The sequence below is a fragment of the Primulina tabacum genome, chromosome 5, assembly GCF_025594145.1.
Source record: "Primulina tabacum isolate GXHZ01 chromosome 5, ASM2559414v2, whole genome shotgun sequence".
Classification (NCBI taxonomy): domain Eukaryota; kingdom Viridiplantae; phylum Streptophyta; class Magnoliopsida; order Lamiales; family Gesneriaceae; genus Primulina; species Primulina tabacum.
The window spans coordinates 7065294-7084167 of NC_134554.1; the positions used below are offsets into that span (position 1 = coordinate 7065294).

At 35.8% G+C, this 18874-nt stretch overlaps 3 protein-coding genes and 1 pseudogene across 7 annotated transcripts; all 4 read left to right on the forward strand.

Annotated features, from left to right (window-relative positions):
• Window positions 1-4014: 4014 nt before the first annotated feature.
• LOC142547833 (photosystem I chlorophyll a/b-binding protein 6, chloroplastic-like) lies at window positions 4015-5029 on the forward strand (annotated as a pseudogene).
• A 488-nt stretch (window positions 5030-5517) lies between these two features.
• On the forward strand, window positions 5518-8007 carry LOC142546030 (pollen receptor-like kinase 3). Its single transcript, XM_075653502.1, has 2 exons — window positions 5518-7097; window positions 7205-8007. The coding sequence occupies exons 1-2, from the start codon at window positions 5768-5770 to the stop codon at window positions 7777-7779; spliced, it is 1905 nt and encodes a 634-aa protein (XP_075509617.1). The 5' UTR covers window positions 5518-5767; the 3' UTR covers window positions 7780-8007.
• A 1475-nt stretch (window positions 8008-9482) lies between these two features.
• On the forward strand, window positions 9483-14218 carry LOC142546031 (pentatricopeptide repeat-containing protein At1g71210, mitochondrial-like). Of its 4 annotated transcripts, none has more exons than XM_075653504.1 (4): window positions 9483-12264; window positions 13025-13393; window positions 13482-13842; window positions 13918-14218. In XM_075653504.1, exon 1 carries the CDS (start codon window positions 9549-9551, stop codon window positions 12213-12215), a length of 2667 nt encoding a protein of 888 aa, XP_075509619.1. In that variant the 5' UTR covers window positions 9483-9548; the 3' UTR covers window positions 12216-12264; window positions 13025-13393; window positions 13482-13842; window positions 13918-14218. The 4 variants fall into 4 exon arrangements, with proteins under 4 accessions (XP_075509619.1, XP_075509621.1, XP_075509620.1 ...); XM_075653506.1 differs by having other exon boundaries at window positions 13921-14218; XM_075653505.1 differs by having other exon boundaries at window positions 13025-13409; window positions 13482-14218.
• Window positions 14219-15193: 975 nt separating this feature from the next.
• LOC142546032 (uncharacterized) lies at window positions 15194-18580 on the forward strand. 2 transcript variants are annotated; one of them, XM_075653507.1, is made up of 7 exons: window positions 15194-15344; window positions 15442-15927; window positions 16086-16235; window positions 16832-16972; window positions 17159-17206; window positions 17293-17726; window positions 17846-18580. In XM_075653507.1, the coding sequence occupies exons 1-7, from the start codon at window positions 15305-15307 to the stop codon at window positions 18470-18472; spliced, it is 1926 nt and encodes a 641-aa protein (XP_075509622.1). In that variant the 5' UTR covers window positions 15194-15304; the 3' UTR covers window positions 18473-18580. The 2 variants fall into 2 exon arrangements, with proteins under 2 accessions (XP_075509622.1, XP_075509623.1); XM_075653508.1 differs by having other exon boundaries at window positions 15445-15927.
• The last annotated feature ends 294 nt before the right edge of the window (window positions 18581-18874 follow it).

The following is an 18874-nucleotide window of genomic DNA, read 5'->3' on the forward strand; positions in this document are numbered from 1 at the left end:
TTTTAGCATTGTGGTCCTTTGTTTTCTAAGCCATAATTTGATAGATAAAAAGAGAAATTGATAAATAATTTTCTTTATCTTGTGTTTGGTATTTTTTTATAAAACTCATGATAATATCACAGGCCCTTGATAAATAATTTTTTAGAAGAATAAAATGTCCCTTCTATTAGGTGTGATAATTTTAATTTAATGATAAAATACACTACAAATGACTTAATTATTCTCAATTTATAAATGATTTTTATAAATCTATGCTAGTAGGTAGAAATTAAAATCAAATAAATATTTTTATTTATTTTTATATATTATATAATATGATAATTATATAAATGAATTCGAGATAATTATATAAATATTTTTTATAAATCTCAATAAAATTATTAGTATCACCCGATTAAACTTAAAAATTGATATTTGACTTGACTCACAAAATTAAGGGCTCAATTATCATATTATATAATACATAAAATTAGGTAAAAATAAATAAATCATGGAAGCACCATCGGCGCATGAACAGATAAAAAATATGAACTCAAGCAACAACTTTGAAATTATAAAATTTATTATGATAAGGTTAATTTTGTCGTTACAATATAATATATAAATTTAATCACTCTTATTAAAATCATATCAAACATTAAATATAATATCCTACATCTTATTTATCCTTAACGTATCCTTATATTATATATCACATGTTTATCTTATCATGTATACCAAACTATGCCTAAATTTATTCCATTTCGGATAAACCAAATCTAATTGCATAATCGATTTGTGAAAAGTCTAAAGATATAAAACAAATGTTTTTATAAAAACAAGCAAATTTAACCTCGTGTTAAAAAAACTCTTATGTTGTAAGAGTTTACATCCGATTTTAAAAAACACATCAAATTCTCCGAACTCATTCAAATATTCAGAGGATAATAATATATATTCATCCCTCACACCCAAACTAGTACAGAAACCAATTTATTCAATTAATGATGTTTTACGACTTTGTTGTTTTAAAAAACGAGGCATAACATATATACTTTTATTTATAGGCTTATAAAAAATGATAGGCGGGTCCATCCACCCTGTAGGTCTAGCAACTTAGGTAACGTTTAAGCGATTTTTTTACCCGAAAAATTAATCTTTTTTGTTATCTTCGTTATTTTCCAATAATTTTTTTGAAAAACGACCAAAATAATTTGAAATCTAAAGAATAGAAACGAAAAAAATAACTATATCATCATAAGAAAAATGAAGACTCCATCACCGTGGTTCTTAATCGGAAAAAAAAAAAAAAAAAACACGCACATTTATGTGCAAAAATTATGTCAAAATATTGATATATATATATACAAGGGTTCTATGATCTATCAATGTTTTAGAAACACATGAGATTTCGTTCCATTTACAAGAATTTACATCTCACGTAGAATTTCATTGTATAAAATCAAAAAGAAATATACGCAAACGATCGACAAAATTGAAGCAACAATCATTTTATAACTAATATAGTGAGTAAATATAATAATTCAATCCACCCACCATATTCACAAATACGTACACTATATATCACAAAGAATTTAAAAGAAAGCATAGACGAAAAACAAAGGACTAGTATCGCGCGAGTACTTGATAAAAGCGAAAAAGTCTGACCTAGTCAAATCAAAACGACGCAGACGCTATGGTTTTTGGACTATCATATACCCGGAGTCCGTGGAAACATGGATGTCAACTCCGAATAATTTGATAATATTCGTTTTCTTGACTTTCTTGATTATGAAGGGTTTGATCTTGAGGGATTCGGATGGTTGTTTCTTCCCACCGGACGTATCGCGACTTTTGGAATCACATGATGATGCCGAAGTAACCAAATGCAAATCTTTATTAACAAGATCATCAGGGTTAACTTTAAATCCTCTCCCCCTCCGCGCTGTTTCCCGCAGCCGAGTGCCTCGATGTTGTTGTTGATCATGGCTTTTTTCTGTGATGAAGATGAACCCTCTTTTGTGTGATCGTGAGAGATGCTAATGAGTAAGAAAAGGAGAGCTATGCATGTGTTATATATAGAGTTTAAATTGATACATTCTAATTCTCGTAGGAAACATAAAAGTGAGTCCTATTAATTCTTATGGACCTCAAGAAGCTTCCTTATCGATTATAATTAGTTTTTGGAGTTTCCGAGTTCGTTTATAAATCTATAATGAATTTTTGGAGTTTCCTAGTTCGTTTATAAATCCACGTAAATTGACATGCATATACTTCGATTTTCTTTTGGATTGTAGATTTGTATAAATTAAAATAGGATAAGATTTATATGGGGAAAGCTAATTTTTCCATTAAAAAACTATATTTGGTCGAAATCAATCTTCTTCTTGTAAAATTTGTGAGCTGATAATTGTTTAGAAATAATCCATTTTTATATGAAAATCCACTTCCATGCTAGGAAAATTTTACTCATGCTGGGCAAGATAAAGCGATCGTTACTGGTGTAGATCGAGCTGATCCAAGCATGGTACTATTGCCGAACCTCCTCCAATTTATTTTTTTTAAATTACAAGGGGAAATATATTCATAACATGGGACTTGATAAACTAATGAACAATTAGCGATTTAGCTCCACATGAAAGATAAATAAAAAATGGGATGTGAAAATAAAGAAGCAACATTCATTGAAATTTAAATAATTTTTCCTATTCTCGTCCGCTCAAGTTATCGCGACCTAGAGCTTGATATTATGTATGAATATACACACACACAAACTAACGCCTCACAAGTTAAATTTTTTGAGACAGATCTCCAGCCCGACTCATCTCATTAAAAGTATTACTTTTCATATTAGAAATACGTCGGATCATCTAAAATTATATATATATATATATACTAGAAGATATGTACGTGCGTTGCACGTATGAAGCATACAAATATGGAACATACAACAACCATAATTTCTCATGACATATTTTGAAATTATAAATTTCTATACATAAATTACATAATTGAAAAAACAGTTAAAAGTTTTAAAAGTATTCATCGAAGGAAATTTGATAGTGCATAAAACATGAAGATAATTGTAACATTTTTAAAAACTTTTATTTTTCAAGCAAAAAAATATTTAAAAAACATAAGAAAAATTTTAAAATCTTATAAATCATTTTAAGTAACTATAGATATAAGACTAATTTGTTTTACATAAAAAAAATATGAATTCATTCTTATTCCTCATTTTCTATCACTTTAATGTATATAAGACTAATTATTACACGTAAAATCAATTTAAGCTCATTTTCATTCTTTTGAAATGTTCTCTCATGGCACCAAACAATTATTCGAGTTTGTCATGCATAAAATTTTAAGGTTTGGCCCACTGACACCCACATCAATGTAATTCTCATTATGTTCACAATTAGCTTTTTATGTGGCTTTGCACGGTGTATCACAATTATAAGAAATAAAAGTCTTGTCTTTGGTAACAAATATAACATTTGGCCTGAAGATCAAGAAACGTATGAACTAAAATATTAATCTTTCACTATCATTCAGTTTTGTTGGATTAAGCGTGCATAAGTGAGAGTAGTACTGAAATTGATGAATTATTATTACTATTATTTTAAATTTCATTAAAAGTTTCTTTAATTTATTTTAGAAATCATTAAATGCTAAATTTTTATTTTTCTTCAATTTAGTTTAGATTTTATTAAATAATAGATGAAAATAAAAGATGAAAACAAAACAAACAAAGTGACATGTATTAATGAATATTATTTAATGAAGATAATGACATAGATGTAAATTCACAATTCAAACTCATATATTTATAATAGTAATAAAAGTAATAGATAAAATATATATATATATATATCCATGAGAAGATCTTATATATATGTGTGTTTGTGCGTGCACTCGTTTTAGTTTTTACTATATTTTCTTGGATTGCATGATAAAGTTCATACACAACATACATATCAGGGAATTACAGAGAAGATTTCTCCCAGAAAGCACGGCAACTTGGTTGCAGCCGAAATGAAGTTCAAGCCTTTTGAACGCTACGAAAGGTGTGTCCAGCGTCTGCGAACCACTTCCTCCCGATAGGCCCTTGTGGTTCCGTGGAAGTTCACCCCCTGAGTGGGTAGATAGAAGGTATGACTTTCAATTTATTTTCTGTGCATTGGTTGGATATCGGGATTATTCAATTTAAACACAATGAATTTATATTATATATTGTTCGAACCATATATACCATTGTGATGAATAATCTGTTTTCGCAATCTTCCGGGAGATTTTGGCTTTGATCCTCTTGGATAAGGTATGCAATTCATTCACATTGATCAGGAATATATTTTTCAAATATTCAAAATTATTGATTAATTACTAAGTGGATAACAGATCAGTTTAACTTATAGGATCTGATCCTGAGCTGCTTAAATGGTCTGCACAAGCCGATCTGATGCACGATAGGTGGCCGATGCTGGCAGTTGCTGGAGTCCTGATCCCCGAGTGGCTTGAAAGTCTCGGATTCGTAGAGAACTTCTCATGGTACAATGCTGGTTCTCGAGAATACTTGGTGGATCCGAAAACCTTATTGTTTGTCCGGTTGGCCTTGATGGGGTGGGTTGAGGGGCGGAGATGGGCTGATATTTTGAACCCTGGATGTGTGGGCATCGAACCGACACTGCCACATAAGACTAATTAAGCCGAAGCCTGACGTTGGATACCCTGGTGGATTATGGTTCGATCCGTTTATGTGGGGAAGAGGATCGCTTGAGCCAGTGATCGTGTTGAGGACTAAAGAGATCAAGAATGGGAGACTGGCTATGATGGCTTTTGTTGGCTTCTGTTTTCAGGCTGTGTGTACAGGGCAAGGCCCCTTCGAGAACTTGGTGGCACACATTGTTGATCCTGCTCACTGCAATGTTTTTTCGGTACGAATTCGATTATATAAGTCGGTTAAGCTTGAACTGTTAAAGGGCCGTTTTCCAAATTGTTGTGTTTGATGCAATTTAGCTTCTTCTCTTTACAGGGTTTTACAGGACCGTAGGACGACAGTACTCTAATTCTTGATGCCTCAATAATGAAGGAGGTTGTTAAGGTGGTATACAATAAGAAATATTCTGAATCAAGAATTTAATGTAAATATTTTCTATTGACAACATTCTGATTCTTATATCTAACAGCAAGAAAATCATTGAATTTTTTCTCTCTTTATTATTCGCGCAGTTTCATGCATAATGTATTCTCTGTTCTTTGAGCATTGCAAAGATTTGCGATTCTTTCACGCTCCAAGCACACGGAATAGGTCCGTCCCTAGGCAAGAAATTCATCTCCGGCAAGAAATTCATCTCCGGCAAGATGTGACTTTATATATGTAATTTAGTGTTCTAGCTTCTTGAGAATTGATGAACAGAAGCAATAACATTTACTACAAACGTTATATTTATAAAGAAAATTTATATAAATAAATATGATTGAAAATAGGAAAGACAGTTACACCGATAATCTCTCTACTCCATTAGAAAATGTGAACAAAGCTTCACCTCTCACCATACCTCACAACTCAAATTTTATTTCTAATAACAAGTTGCAAGATTTTCCATCACCAATTCTTTGTTCATCTCAATCCAAAATTACACCAGAATCAAATTCATCATGACACATTATACAAGAGTCAAAAACAAACAACACCACAAAAAAGACCTTCCTAAAAAAAGATTCAGAGAAAATTTCAGTCTCTTCAAACAGCAGCCGGAGCCTCATCAGGCCAGAGGACTAGACAGGAATGTTTCTTCGATATCATGACACGAACATGGCTGGCGTTCATTTTCTCCTCATTTCCCTCCTCATTTTCTCTTTAAATGTGCCGTCTCTTTCAACAGGAGAGGATGTCCCTCTTCTTGAATTCAAAGAGGAATTGAAAGTTTCGTCATCCCTAGATTCGACATGGATCAAAGGCACGAATCCGTGTGACCGTTCGAAGAAATGGGTAGGAGTAGATTGTAGTGAAACAGGCTATAAAACCGTGTCAGGCATATTTCTGATGAATCTTGGTCTGGCGGGTGATGCTGGAGATATAGATGTCGAGTCGTTGGGAAATCTTGAGTCGCTTCGTGCCATTAGCTTGGAGAACAATAGTTTCTCGGGTCCAATTCCGGATTTCAATCGACTCACCTCATTGAAATCTCTATTTTTATCTGGAAATCAGTTTTCAGGGGAGATTCCTCCGGGATTCTTTGACAATATGGGGTTGCTCAAGAAAGTTGAGCTTGCACGAAACAACTTTTCGGGTACAATTCCAGAATCTTTGACGAAACTCAAAAATCTCATTGACCTTAAGCTGCAAAACAATGAGTTTTCAGGTTCTATTCCTTCATTTGCTCAAGATTCTTTGGTGCTAATTGACTTGTCGCACAATAAGCTGCAAGGAGAAATCCCTCCAACCATGGCAAGATTCAAAACCGCACCTTTTGAGGGTAATCCCGACCTCTGTGGAGCAATAATCTTAAAGCAATGCACGAGCACAAACCAGCCCACCGTGTCAAAAGGGTCAAACTCAAGCACGACATGGGTGATATTAGGCATAGTGGTTGCCCTCTTGTTGGTGACTATACTTTTTAAGTCCAAGAAAACAGAAGAAAACTTCAGCGTGCTGGGGAAAGAAAATATGGATGAGGTAGTTCAAGTGCACATACCTAGCAGCAACAGAAGGAACCTTAGCTCGAGTAAGAAAATCGGAAGTTACAACTCGAGAAGCCATTCCTCAAGGAGGGGTTCAAACCAAGGGAAATCCGATAGCGATCTTGTGATGATTAACGAAGAAAGAGGGGTATTCGGGCTGCAAGATTTGATGAAGGCTGCTGCTGAGGTACTTGGGAGTGGTGGCTTAGGCTCAGCTTATAAAGCGCATCTTGGAATTGGGGTGACTGTAGTTGTAAAGAGACTGAGAGATATGAATAAGTTGAATAAAGATTCATTCGACACGGAGATCCGAAGACTAGGACGGATAAGGCATCGTAACATCTTGCCACCTTTGGCTTACCATTTCAGGAAAGAAGAGAAGCTCCTAGTTTCGGAGTACGTGGAAAAAGGCAGCTTACTCTTTCTGCTACACGGTAAGATTTAGTCATACACTACTTTTTTGTCGATATATTCATCATTGGTTTGAATAGCTTCAAACGCCCTTGAAAATGAAATCCGAATTGCCTCTTTTGAATTCTAGGTGATCGTGGCGAGGTACATTCGGATCTAAACTGGCCTGTTCGCCTGAAAATCATTAAAGGAGTGGCTCGGGGAATGGGATACCTACACACCGAGTTCGCAAACTATGAACTTCCACATGGAAACCTCAAGTCTAGCAACATTCTTCTGTCATCAACCTACGAGCCTCTTCTCATAGACTACGCCTTGTACTCATTGATCAGCAACACTCATTCGGTTCAAGCTCTTTTCGCTTACAAGTGCCCAGAAGCCGTACTGTACCAACAACTCTCCCCAAAAAATGACGTTTATTGTCTCGGAATAGTCATTCTTGAAGTGATGAGTGGGAAGTTTCCTTCTCAGTACTTGAACAATCAGAAGGGTGGAACTGATGTGGTGCAATGGGTGAGGCAGGCTATTTCTGAGGGAAGAGTAGCCGAACTTATTGATCCCGAGATCTTGAACGATTCGAATTCGGCTTGGGTTGATCAAATGGAGAAGATGCTATGCATCGGTGCTGCTTGCACAGAAAGTGATCATGATTCAAGGATTGAGATGAGGGAAGCCATAAGAAGTATAGAGGAAGTGCATGTTTAAGGCAGATTCTTGACAAGTTTGGTATATCAAATTGTTGGATTTTAAATGATTATCAAACCAAACCATCGACTGTTGATCAACAAGAGATTTAGCGTGCAAAGGAAAGAACTTTGGCAAGAAAATGGTAATGGTTTTCTTGATTAGAAAAGGAGACATCAACTTACAGTTGAACCACCCCATTTTCTTTTTCCGTTTTGAGAAATGAATGCTTGAACAAGAATGCACTGATTCAGCTTTTCGAAGATTTCATTTAATATATATTTTTCTAATATATAACTAATTAAACATCTCACGACGTCAGATTTAAATCCAAGATCACTAGAGTTTAAGAACTCATCTTTGCCACTAGGACAAGAATCATTGTCGGCTTTTTGAAGAATCTTAGCAGTGTGAAAATATTAAATTTCGCAAGTCATTCACTTTTGATTTTTAAACCCTTTCGTTTCCCATAAAATTAACGAATGTGTAGAATAAATCCAATTAATGACACTTAAATTTGATTTCTTGAACGTATTAATTATATTCATTTACCTTTCGATTTTAAACCTTTCAGATAGTTAATATGAGTATGACGATCAAATCAATGGGAAGGAAGGATGCAAGAAGCAACATAATGGAATTTATGGTGACTTTATAATCAATCAATTATGTTAAAATTATGAATTTATTAGGCTGCGTTTATGAGTACTCAAATAACTTGGAAGTTCTAAAAATATTTAGAAAAAAATAAATAACTTATATCAAAAAGAGAAAGTTATATTTTTTTCTTTGTGATTTTGGTATTTCATACTGTCAGATTTCAGTTTTAGTATGTTATTATTATTATTTTACAATTTCAATCTTTTTCTGACTTGAATGTGTAGTACACATTAACACTTCTAATGAAAAATAATTAAAATTATCAAAAATTGAAATACACAATACCAAGACTGAAAATTGATAATAAAAAGAACCAAAATCAACTTCTCACCCTCGTTGAAGGTCGAGGAACCAAGCTTGAACATAAAGAAAAGTTGGCAGAAATAACTCTTGAACGATTTCCAACAACAATCATAATAAACACAGAAAATTCTGCAAATTTCATAGCTCATAATCTTAGTTTTATTTCCAATCTTCATAGTAAACATTAAATTTTCATCTCTAGGTTCCTAGATTTCCAGCTTTTGTCTAATTTTATTTATACGTTAATGCATATTTTCGATCATAGTGACATAATTAGTTTTACTGTCATTTGTTGAATTTTGGTTCTAGATTTCATCATCATGGTAGACTAGTTTTCTTGTTTCAGCCCTTAGTTAGGAAGATTATGATAGATGGTTGAATATAGTTCACTTTAATTTTTTTAGAAATTGAGATTTTCGTATTTTTATCGCTAGTCGTAACTCAAATGTTATTCACACACTTATTTGATCAACATTTCAATCTTCTAACAACTTATGTTCAAAAGTAGGATACTAATTATAAGCTCCTAATACAGAAGTTCATGAATTGCATTTAAAAAAAATGATATTAGTTTTTTATTTTTTATTTTTGATATGATATTGGATTTTTTTTTAATTAAGAGTAATAGGGATCCCGAGCCCAGTGAAGTGGGTTACCGGTTATTTCGACCCGAATTTGTCGTCCCGACCCACCAGCCAAACGGTTTCACTGACCCGGATTCGATTAAAGAACCCGTCAAATAGGGAATCGGACCCTTGTTCAAGATCCAATTGAGAGCTCGTATTCCAATTTCCAGCTCTCAGTTCCCCTTTTACCCTCTGTGAGGCATGCTGAGCAAACGAAAGAAGCCGGCTATGGCGATGCTCACCCTGCGTCGCAGAGCCTTCCTCCACTCTCCTTCGTCCGCCTCCTTCAAGAAGACCCCCACAGTTCTCCTATCGGCGGCGCAAATGCAGTCCAATCGTCCATCTCCATCCTATCTCGTCAATCCTTCTGATCCCACCACTTCTGATCGATTCCCATTGAATATACATCCGAATGACATCATCTCTCAGTTCCGTGATTGGTTCATGTCCCGGCGGAACCCCATTTTCGACCGTGTATTCCAAATCATCCGCACCCACGATGATGCTTCCACTGATGCAGCCCTCTCTCGATTGAATTTAAGCCTTTCCGAGGCGCTTATTCTTGATTTGTTGAGTTATCAGAAGAACGACATTCTATCTTGCTTGAAACTGTTTGATTGGGCGGGTCGGCAGCCGGGGTTCCACCATACGAGAGCCACTTTCAATGCCATTTTTCGGATTTTGTCCAAGGCGAAGCTTATGTCTGTATTGTTGGACTTCTTGCAGAATTATATGAAACAGAGATACACTTACAAAGTTAGATATATTAACGTGTTGGTGATTGGTTATTCTCTAGCTGGTAAACCAGAGACCGCCCTCCAACTGTTTGGTAGAATGCGGTTCCAAGGCCATGACTTGGATGGGTTCGCGTACCACGTGCTTATGAATTCGCTCATCGAGGAGGGTTATTTTGATGTGGTGGAGACGATGGCTAACCAGGTTAGAACCCGAGGGTATCAGAATGAGTTCACTCATTCAATCGTGATAAAGAGTTACTGTAAGCAGAATGAGTTAGAGAAGGGCGAGGCTTATTTGCGTGCTCTTGCGGCAGATAATAGAGCAGAATTGAATGGGGGTGCTGTGAGTACCTATGTTGATGCCTTGTGCAAGGATCATCAATTTGAGAAGGCCGCTTTGATAGTCGAGGAGTTTCGGAGAATGGGTTTCGTATCGATGGAGCAAGCCTATGACACATGGATAGTAAGTCTCATCCGGGTGGGGAAGTTGGATGGCGCACTAGAGTTTTTGAAAGATAAACAGGCAGTTGAGGGGTATGTTCCGGATGTTTTTCGTTATAACATACTGATATGTAGGCTTTTGAGGGAGAATAGGCTAGAGGAAGTGTATGATTTGTTGGAGGAGATGAAAGAAAATGAAATTGCACCAGATAATATCACTATGAATGCTATCATGTGTTTTTTATGCAAGGTGGGAAGGATGGACATAGCGATGGGCTTGTACAATTCGAGGGAGGAGTTTGGCATGTCTGTTAATTGTATGACATATAATTATCTCATCAATACTCTCTTAGGTGATGGCAGTGTTGACGAAGCATATCCTATGTTGAGAAATTATGTAGAACAGGGTTATTTGCCTGGGCTAAAGACCTTATCCATTATTGGTGACGCTCTTTGCAGGGAAGGGAAGCTTGATAAGATGAAGGAGTTGGTTCTTTTTGCATTGGATCGGGATATCATGCCCAATAACTTTGTGTGCAAGTTCATATCAGCTCTTTGCAGGGTGAGGAGGGTTGAAGAAGGATACTTGATACACAGTCTGCTCAATAGATTAAATAAACCATCTCAGAGGAGTGCTTACGAGAGCCTGATTAATGGTTTTAGTAAGTCAAGTAGAGGAGATGTTGCAGCTAGATTACTTATTGAAATGCAAGAACAAGGTTATAGCCCAACCAGAAAATTGGTTAGAGATGTCATATGCTGCTTGTGCCGAATGGATGACCCAGAGAAGCAATTTTTCCGACTGCTTGAGATGCTGTTGGTTCATCAAGAATCGTTCAGACCTAGAATTTACAACTTCTTCATTTATGGAGCAGGGCAAGCGAAGAAGCCTGAATTTGCTATACAAGTATATGAATTAATGGGGAGAACTGGTCTTAAACCAGACTTTAAGTCTGAGATCCTGCTGTTAAATAGTTATCTATGCAGCGGAAACATTGCTCATGCTTTACATTTATTCCATGGTTTGTCCATGAGAAGGAAAAAGAGAAAACTGTGGCACACCATGATTATTGGTCTTTGCAAAGCCAAAAGACCTGAGCTTGCATCACAGATATTGGAGAAGATGATGGCAAACAAGTTAAGGCCAACTATTGAATGTTACGAGGAACTTATAAAGTTATATTGCGAACTGGGGCATTATGATAAAGCTGTAGATACAGTCAATAATATGATTCGAATTGGCCGCCCAGTTTCCTCCTTCATTGGCAACGTTTTTCTGTTGCACGCGTTGAAAGGTAGGAAATTATATGACGCATGGTCTTACGCAAGTCATAAAAAAAATTTACCACCTGTGAGTTGGATGTTGGGGCATGTGATTGGTGTTTTTTCTGGTTGTGTTGAAGAAAGATATAATATTGAAGATGTGGAAAAACTGATTGAGCAATGCTTCCCTATTGACATATACACTAACAATATGCTGTTGAGGAGATTAAGCGCGAAAGGAATGGATTTTGCTTGTAATTTTTTTGATAAATTAGTCGACAAAGGATATGAGCCAAATAAATGGACTTATGATATAATTGTGCATGGTTTAGCCAAAGTTGGCCGTACTGCGGAGGCAAGAATATGGATGGAAGAGATGGTCAATAGGGGGTTTGAATTAACCGAGATCACCGGAAAAATGATGTAACGTGATTGGACAATCAATGTATACGGACGTACAGCCTTCAAAAATATTGGTAAGTTATTCACATTTGAGCCAAAAAGTGAACATTTTTGGTGGTACAATTTTCAAGTTACTCTCCCAGGGCAATACCCAAATGGTACTTGTGTATATTTTCAAGATTAGTATTTGATCAGAAAAGAAAATCACAAGTAGTTTTATGTGACAAGGCGATTGTTATTGATATATGTGGCTTTCTCACATCCCTCCCCGGAACTCACCACGACACTATCAGTGTCAATTTGCTCCATGAAGTTACTGTTGACACTAAAGTTTGCGTCTTAATATCCATCAAATAATTTTATTTCTTGTCATGAGAAGCTATATAAATAACTTTTTTTTTGTTCTGTTGATTTGCTGATGTCTACGCTATCTTTTAGTAACCAGTACAGTGAAGATATATTGTCAATACTTTCTTGTTATATAAAATTTTGCAGTGCGATTTCTTGGAAATAGAAGTGTTGAAAACGGCTGACTTGATAATTGTACCACTCTTTTAGTGGTCTCTGTAAGAAGTAGATACTTGCTAATTTTGTTGAGGAGAAGGATATTTGTTTTCACGATTTGCTATTAACAAATTATTTTGAAGTCTCTTACTCTCTGTTAAATTTTTAATCGACCCAACTGCATCTTTCAGTTGTCTGTTCTACTTCTAATGATTCTATGATCACATTAGAATAGGTCCCATTTACATGTTTTATTTTCCACATCATGCTGGCCTTGCCACTCTTGAGAGATTCGTTAATATTGAGGATGTTGGTTGGTTGTTATGGCAGGTGGGTCCTATGCGGCTGTTTTTGAGAGCTTTATTTGAAGAAAATGCCTGCTAGGCTGCTACCTACTTTACTGGACCTTTGACCATCATTTACATTTGTCGAATCATTACTCCATCCTTTCCTCTGGGAAGACTGGTTGGGTCGATTGGCTTAGTAACTCCTTAACTCATGACCTATTAAATGGGTGGCATTTGAGTAATTGAGGAATGAAATGAGATCCCTAAGCACGAGAATCACCAGATGAGTCGGTCTTTTCCTACAGTTTGTCCCAGATTTGAATTGAAAAAGACATGTAGGGATATTGCGGATAGATTGCAAAGCAATTTGATCTGCACATACACCTGTACATTATTTTGTCTTACATGGAGGGTCAGTGATGCAGAAGGCTATGCATATTATATACTTTAACAACTCATATATTAGGACACTAACGTTTGCTTTACTATTGCATATACAGTTGGCGATGAACTTTTGAGATGTCTCTACTTTGCGCAGTCGCATTGAGGTTTTGGTCCAACTAATAGCCAAAAAGTATGTACTCCTGCATCGTCTAACCTGTGGAACTTGCAAGTAATTAATTCTAGAACTTGACTTGGAGATTGAGATTATGGGGGATCTCTCAATTGCGGGCTCAACATTTCCTAAGATTTATTATCCAATCCGTGTATTAAGTTTTGGCGGTAGGCTTTCTGGCTCGCTTTCCAAATGTGTTAAGACGTCAGTTTCAAGATTGGAGATTGGATGGAATAAACCGAGCCAAGGCTCCGTCCGGAACATGTTCCAAAAAAGTTTTACAATGTCGGTCAAGAAGACGAAATGTGAGATCCTTCTACTCTCTTTTCTCCGACCTGAAATTTGTATGTACAGTTGCAGTTTTCCCGTGTCTTTTGTAGCAGGAAGAGCCAGTTGTTTAAGTATGCCGTTCATAGGCCCAGGTGACGGAGAAATGGCAATAAAAAGACTTTCTCACCTGAAGATTTTTAAATACTTGATTGAATTAAAATTTGTGGTATTTAAAATGATGGAGCTATTTGAGAAAGACGTGGGAAATAGTAGTGAAAAATATTGATGTTACTAATGATAAATCTATTAAATGAATATGAAGATACGGAGTTGGAGCAAAATTGGAAACAAAAATTGTAGTGGTAGATCATACAAAAAAAGTTCAGTATAAAAGTCAATCTTGACTTAAAATCTTGTAGGGATATTGTTTTAAAGTGTATTTGACTACATTTAACCTTACTTTTTTCAAAAAAAACAACTAATAATAATAATGTTGATAATCTAAATTGTGTACGTGTCTCAGTATCAGTAAAAAGTTCATTTCTTTTTAAATGAAATTCCGAGTTTGATGTTCTGAACTACATAAGGATTTCGAGTTTCATACTTGAAAATATAGAGATGTACTTCAAAATGTGGTCGGATTTAGCTTTGACTCTGGATTAGAGTTTTTTTTTTTTTTTTTTTAATAAAACTTCAAGAAATATTTGGCAAATTTTTTTAATTTAGTTAGATACAAGAATTATTTGTCAAAATCTCTGAAAAACTATAGATGTATTAAAGTTTTCAATAAATTTTTAATAATTTTATAAAATCCAAAAACATAAATATAATTATAAATTGCCAAAAAATTATTTTGATTCAAATCAAAAATTTGTACACAAAATCTTGTCTCATGTCACATCTCTTCTAATCTTCCTCTCCTCTTCTCAGACTTATCACTCATCTCTTCTCTTTTCTATTGTAATATCATAGAAAAAAATTTCTCTCTGTATACCTCTAACTCTATGACTATGCGACTTATGTAAAATCAATAGAAATCTCACATATATCCCCACTTAGTTTGTTGGTTGGTTGAGTTTTAAATGAAGCTAATTTCAGGAATACCCCAGAATTCCAAAACCTCAGTGAGAGTGCCCACATACTCATTATAACAACATATTTTTTTTACACACGTTCTTTTTAATATTCAAATTCATTATTTATGGGTCTCACAGTCCACTCAATTATCTTAAAATTTTTTCATATTAATTTTTTAAAAATATATTTAAAATAAAAAATAACAAATAAAATATATACGACGATTTACAAATAAAAAAAAAAACTAATGAAAAGTCAAAATTTAAAAACAAAATTAAAATAATTCCAAACACGAGAGGCCTGTTCGGACTCCGGTTAGTCATTTAGAAGCAGACTCGCACTCTTGTGTGGACCCTTTTGTAATGGCAGAGAAGAAAGGGTAAATATTACAGCTATATGATATAGAAAAAATTTCTTCTTATGATGGCCACTTCGTCGCAGTCGGTTCCGAGTAACAGAGGTAAGTCAATGTTGGTTTTGGAATAATATTTGCTCAGCCTCGCGTTTAATTTTGAAGCAGTTATGCAGCCATATTAACTAGATACATTTTGATGTAGTAGATAAGGATCTTAACTTCCAGCTGCCTTTGTATAAAGCTGCAATCCGGGGTGATTGGGAGAGCGCGAGAAATTTTGTTGACTCTGATCCGGATACCGTCACAGCTAGGATATCAAAGATTTCAGAGACAGTACTTCACATTGCGGTTGGAAGAAGTGAAGCAATCCATTTCGTGGAAAAGTTAGTGGAATTAATGCCCACCGAGGCTCTTTCTTTAATGAGTAAATTTCGTGAAACTGCGCTACACTATACTGCCAAATATGGGAATGTCCAGGCAGCAAAACTATTAGTTGCCCGTGATCCAGAGTTGCCTCACCTTAGGAATGATACGAACTTCCTGCCTCTCCATTTGGCTGCTCTTTTTGGTCAAAAGGAGATGGTTGTATATCTATTGACTGTCACGAGAGAAAATGTGGAGCCGAATCCCTTTGCAGGTCGCGCTGGCAGTGTACTCTTGAGTACTATTGTGCATTCTGGATTCTATGGTGAGTAAGATTAACGAATCAATGAAATTATGGAAGTCAGCATTTGCTAATGCACCATATGGAGTAGACTTAACAGTTGGATCCCAGTTATTCAATCTAAAATGATGATGATATTACTCGATTCATAGATGTCTTGTTTTTGTATTGATGTTCTGCAGATGTGGCTTTGGATCTGGTTCGACGATATCCTAAGTTGGCTACAACCATAACTCCTGGTGGCAATACAGCATTGAGTATATTAGCTGGAATACCTTCAGCTTTTCCAAGTGGAGGTTCCCTAAGTTTTTGGCAGAAGCTAATATATTTTTGTTAGTTCCCTGAACACACACTTTTTCAGTCAAACTTGTTATGTCAGCTCTTATGAAGTTAAAAACTTGATATTAAACAGGGCAACTGAACCATGATTTATAACGAAAGTCCAACGCTTGGGCTTGTTAGCAGTTAGTGCATAGATTTTTAACTACAACTTCCAAGCCATTTATTTAATGGTGGAAATTACATTTCTCTCTGCTTTACCGGATGTTCAACTCGTAAATCAATTGTGTAGGATGGCCTTGCCACAGTCTTTACCATCTTCACTGAACTTACTTATCTTCATGTTTCTTGAATCCCATGGTGTACATAAATTCATTTACCATGTTAGGTGCTGACATTGTAGTTCTTCCTCCATGGAAGTAATTACTGAAGCTAATATTTCTATAACGAAATAGGTATGATAAATAGTATTCGATGAAAGTAATTTTGCACTATTTTCCATGTTCACTTTAAATTCATGTGTTCTATGTCTTTCATTTGGTTGTTGATTCAATCTCCACAAGACAAGAGCTCGAAATTACCCAATTTTTGAATACATAGCTTCTTGTGTTTGGCTTGAATTCGATAGTTGTATGTACCGCTTATGAAGGTATTCCCGTGAAGTTGGCTAAGGCCTCTCATCTCAGACATGGATGTGACGTTGAAAACCTATCTGAACGACCTGCTAAACAGATGACCTTATGCTGGCAGAGTCTTATTCAAAATTTCAGAAGGGATTATTCCATATTAGGTGAGCCAAGGTTTTCTTTGTAGGAATGGAAAGGGTATATATGCTCAAATCGCAATTGATTTTTTCTTGACGAGTGGCATGTTAGTTACAAACATCTCTTTTGAACTCGATACCTAGATAAACTGTTTTTTCTGCTGCTTTTTTTTTTGGCTATCTTCAACTTTTCGACTATTTTTTGTTGAGCAGCTTGCCAAAAGGTATACACAGAATTATGGAATATCATTGGCAGAGCAGGTGACAGTTGAAAAAGGAATTCTTTCCCTTCTTGGAAATTAAAATTTGTCTGTAAAATCTGTTGATGTGTATGATCTTCTTTGCAGTGCCACAGATTAAGAAAATACACGACACAAAATTAATACATAGCCAAGCGATGGAGCTAGTCAAATGCTTGTGCATGGAAATCCTGCAGGTCGATAATTTGAAATCTGGTTCAATATATAAACCAGCGGTCATTTTGGCTGCGACTCTTGGACACTACGAAGTTCTAGATGAAATCTTGAACTCATTTCCTAGTGCAATTTGGTGTTTAGACAAGGATGGCCATGATTTGTTTCAGATCGCAGTAATTAACCGCCGTGAAACTATTTTCAACCTTCTATATGACTTGGAGGAACATGCACATTTAGTCACACAGAATACTGATATTAACAAAAATAATATATTGCATTTGGCTGGAAAGTTAGCGCCCCCGCATCGTCTTAATCTTGTCGTTGGCACTGCCTTGCAGATGCAGCGCGAGCTCCAGTGGTACAAGGTGACTAAATTCTTTGCATTGGTAGTGGATCTTTTCTACTGTATTACTTGTTTACCCAACTCTGGCATGATGATAGATTTCTTGATATTTTAAATGTCACAAGTGTTTCCTTACTCCAGGAAGTTGAAAAATTTGTGACGCCGAGTTACAAGGGGAAAGAGAATTCTGATGGGAAGATGCCTTCAATGGTTTTCACCGAGGAACACAAAAATTTGGTTGTAGAGGGTGAGCAATGGTTGAAAGACACAGCTAAATCATGCACATTTGCCACGACACTTATTGCTACAGTGGTGTTTGCTGCTGCAATAACCGTGCCAGGCGGTAGTAGCACTCATACTGGACTGCCAATCTTTGAAAAGAAAATCCCCTTTGTTGTATTTGCCGTTTCAAATGCATTGTCCTTGTGTTCGTCCATGATTTCTGTCTCAATGTTCTTGTTTATTCTCAACTCACGCTGTGCTGAAGATGATTTCTTATACTCGCTGCCGAATAAGTTGATCATAGGGCTTGTGAACCTGTTTCTGTCCTTGGCATTCATGATGATTGCTTTCAGCTCTGCGATTTACACTGTCTTTGGCCATGGAAAGGCGTGTATTCTCGCACCTATTACTGTGCTCGCCTGTCTTCCGGTTTCCTTGTTTTTATCAATGCAATTTCCACTAGTTAAGGATATGATCAGATCAACATATGGTCCTGGGATCTTTGGCAAGAACAGGAACAACAAATTTCGACAAATCAAGAACTAGATCAATATGTTTCTTACACTGTCAAAAACTGTGCCATATTTGTGTATTTGTAAAGGATTTTTATATAGTTGGTGCTTTTTCAATGCAGCGTGGATTCATTTTTGGTAATGTGGGAGAAGTTTAGAGAGATCATTTGGAGACTATAATTTGTGGATAAGATGGATGTTTGATGTCGTTTTGATGGAAGATAAATCTTCATTTAGGCTTCATTTGGGAGTATAAAAAATGAGAGAACTTGGGAGGGAAACTGCCATTAAACAACCTATTACGATGCTTGAGCACGTTTTCCTCTCAGTACTCGATTGATCGATTCCCTGACCCGATTTCATTTTCTTCCCCCAAATTTGACCTCGTGATTATCACGTGCTTAAGGATTTTATCGTATCAAATTATCTACCATTT

Excerpts from the sequence above, each read along its gene's own strand:
- LOC142546030 (XM_075653502.1), top strand. The coding sequence starts at position 5,768 with ATGTTTCTTCGATATCATGACACGAACATGGCTGGCGTTCATTTTCTC. Across the intron at positions 7,098-7,204 it reads CTTACTCTTTCTGCTACACG|GTGATCGTGGCGAGGTACAT; the intron begins GTAAGATTTAGT and ends TTTGAATTCTAG.
- LOC142546031 (XM_075653505.1), top strand. The coding sequence starts at position 9,549 with ATGCTGAGCAAACGAAAGAAGCCGGCTATGGCGATGCTCACCCTGCGT.
- LOC142546032 (XM_075653507.1), top strand. The coding sequence starts at position 15,305 with ATGATGGCCACTTCGTCGCAGTCGGTTCCGAGTAACAGAG. Across the intron at positions 16,973-17,158 it reads AAGGGATTATTCCATATTAG|CTTGCCAAAAGGTATACACA; the intron begins GTGAGCCAAGGT and ends TTTGTTGAGCAG. Across the intron at positions 17,727-17,845 it reads GCGAGCTCCAGTGGTACAAG|GAAGTTGAAAAATTTGTGAC; the intron begins GTGACTAAATTC and ends TCCTTACTCCAG.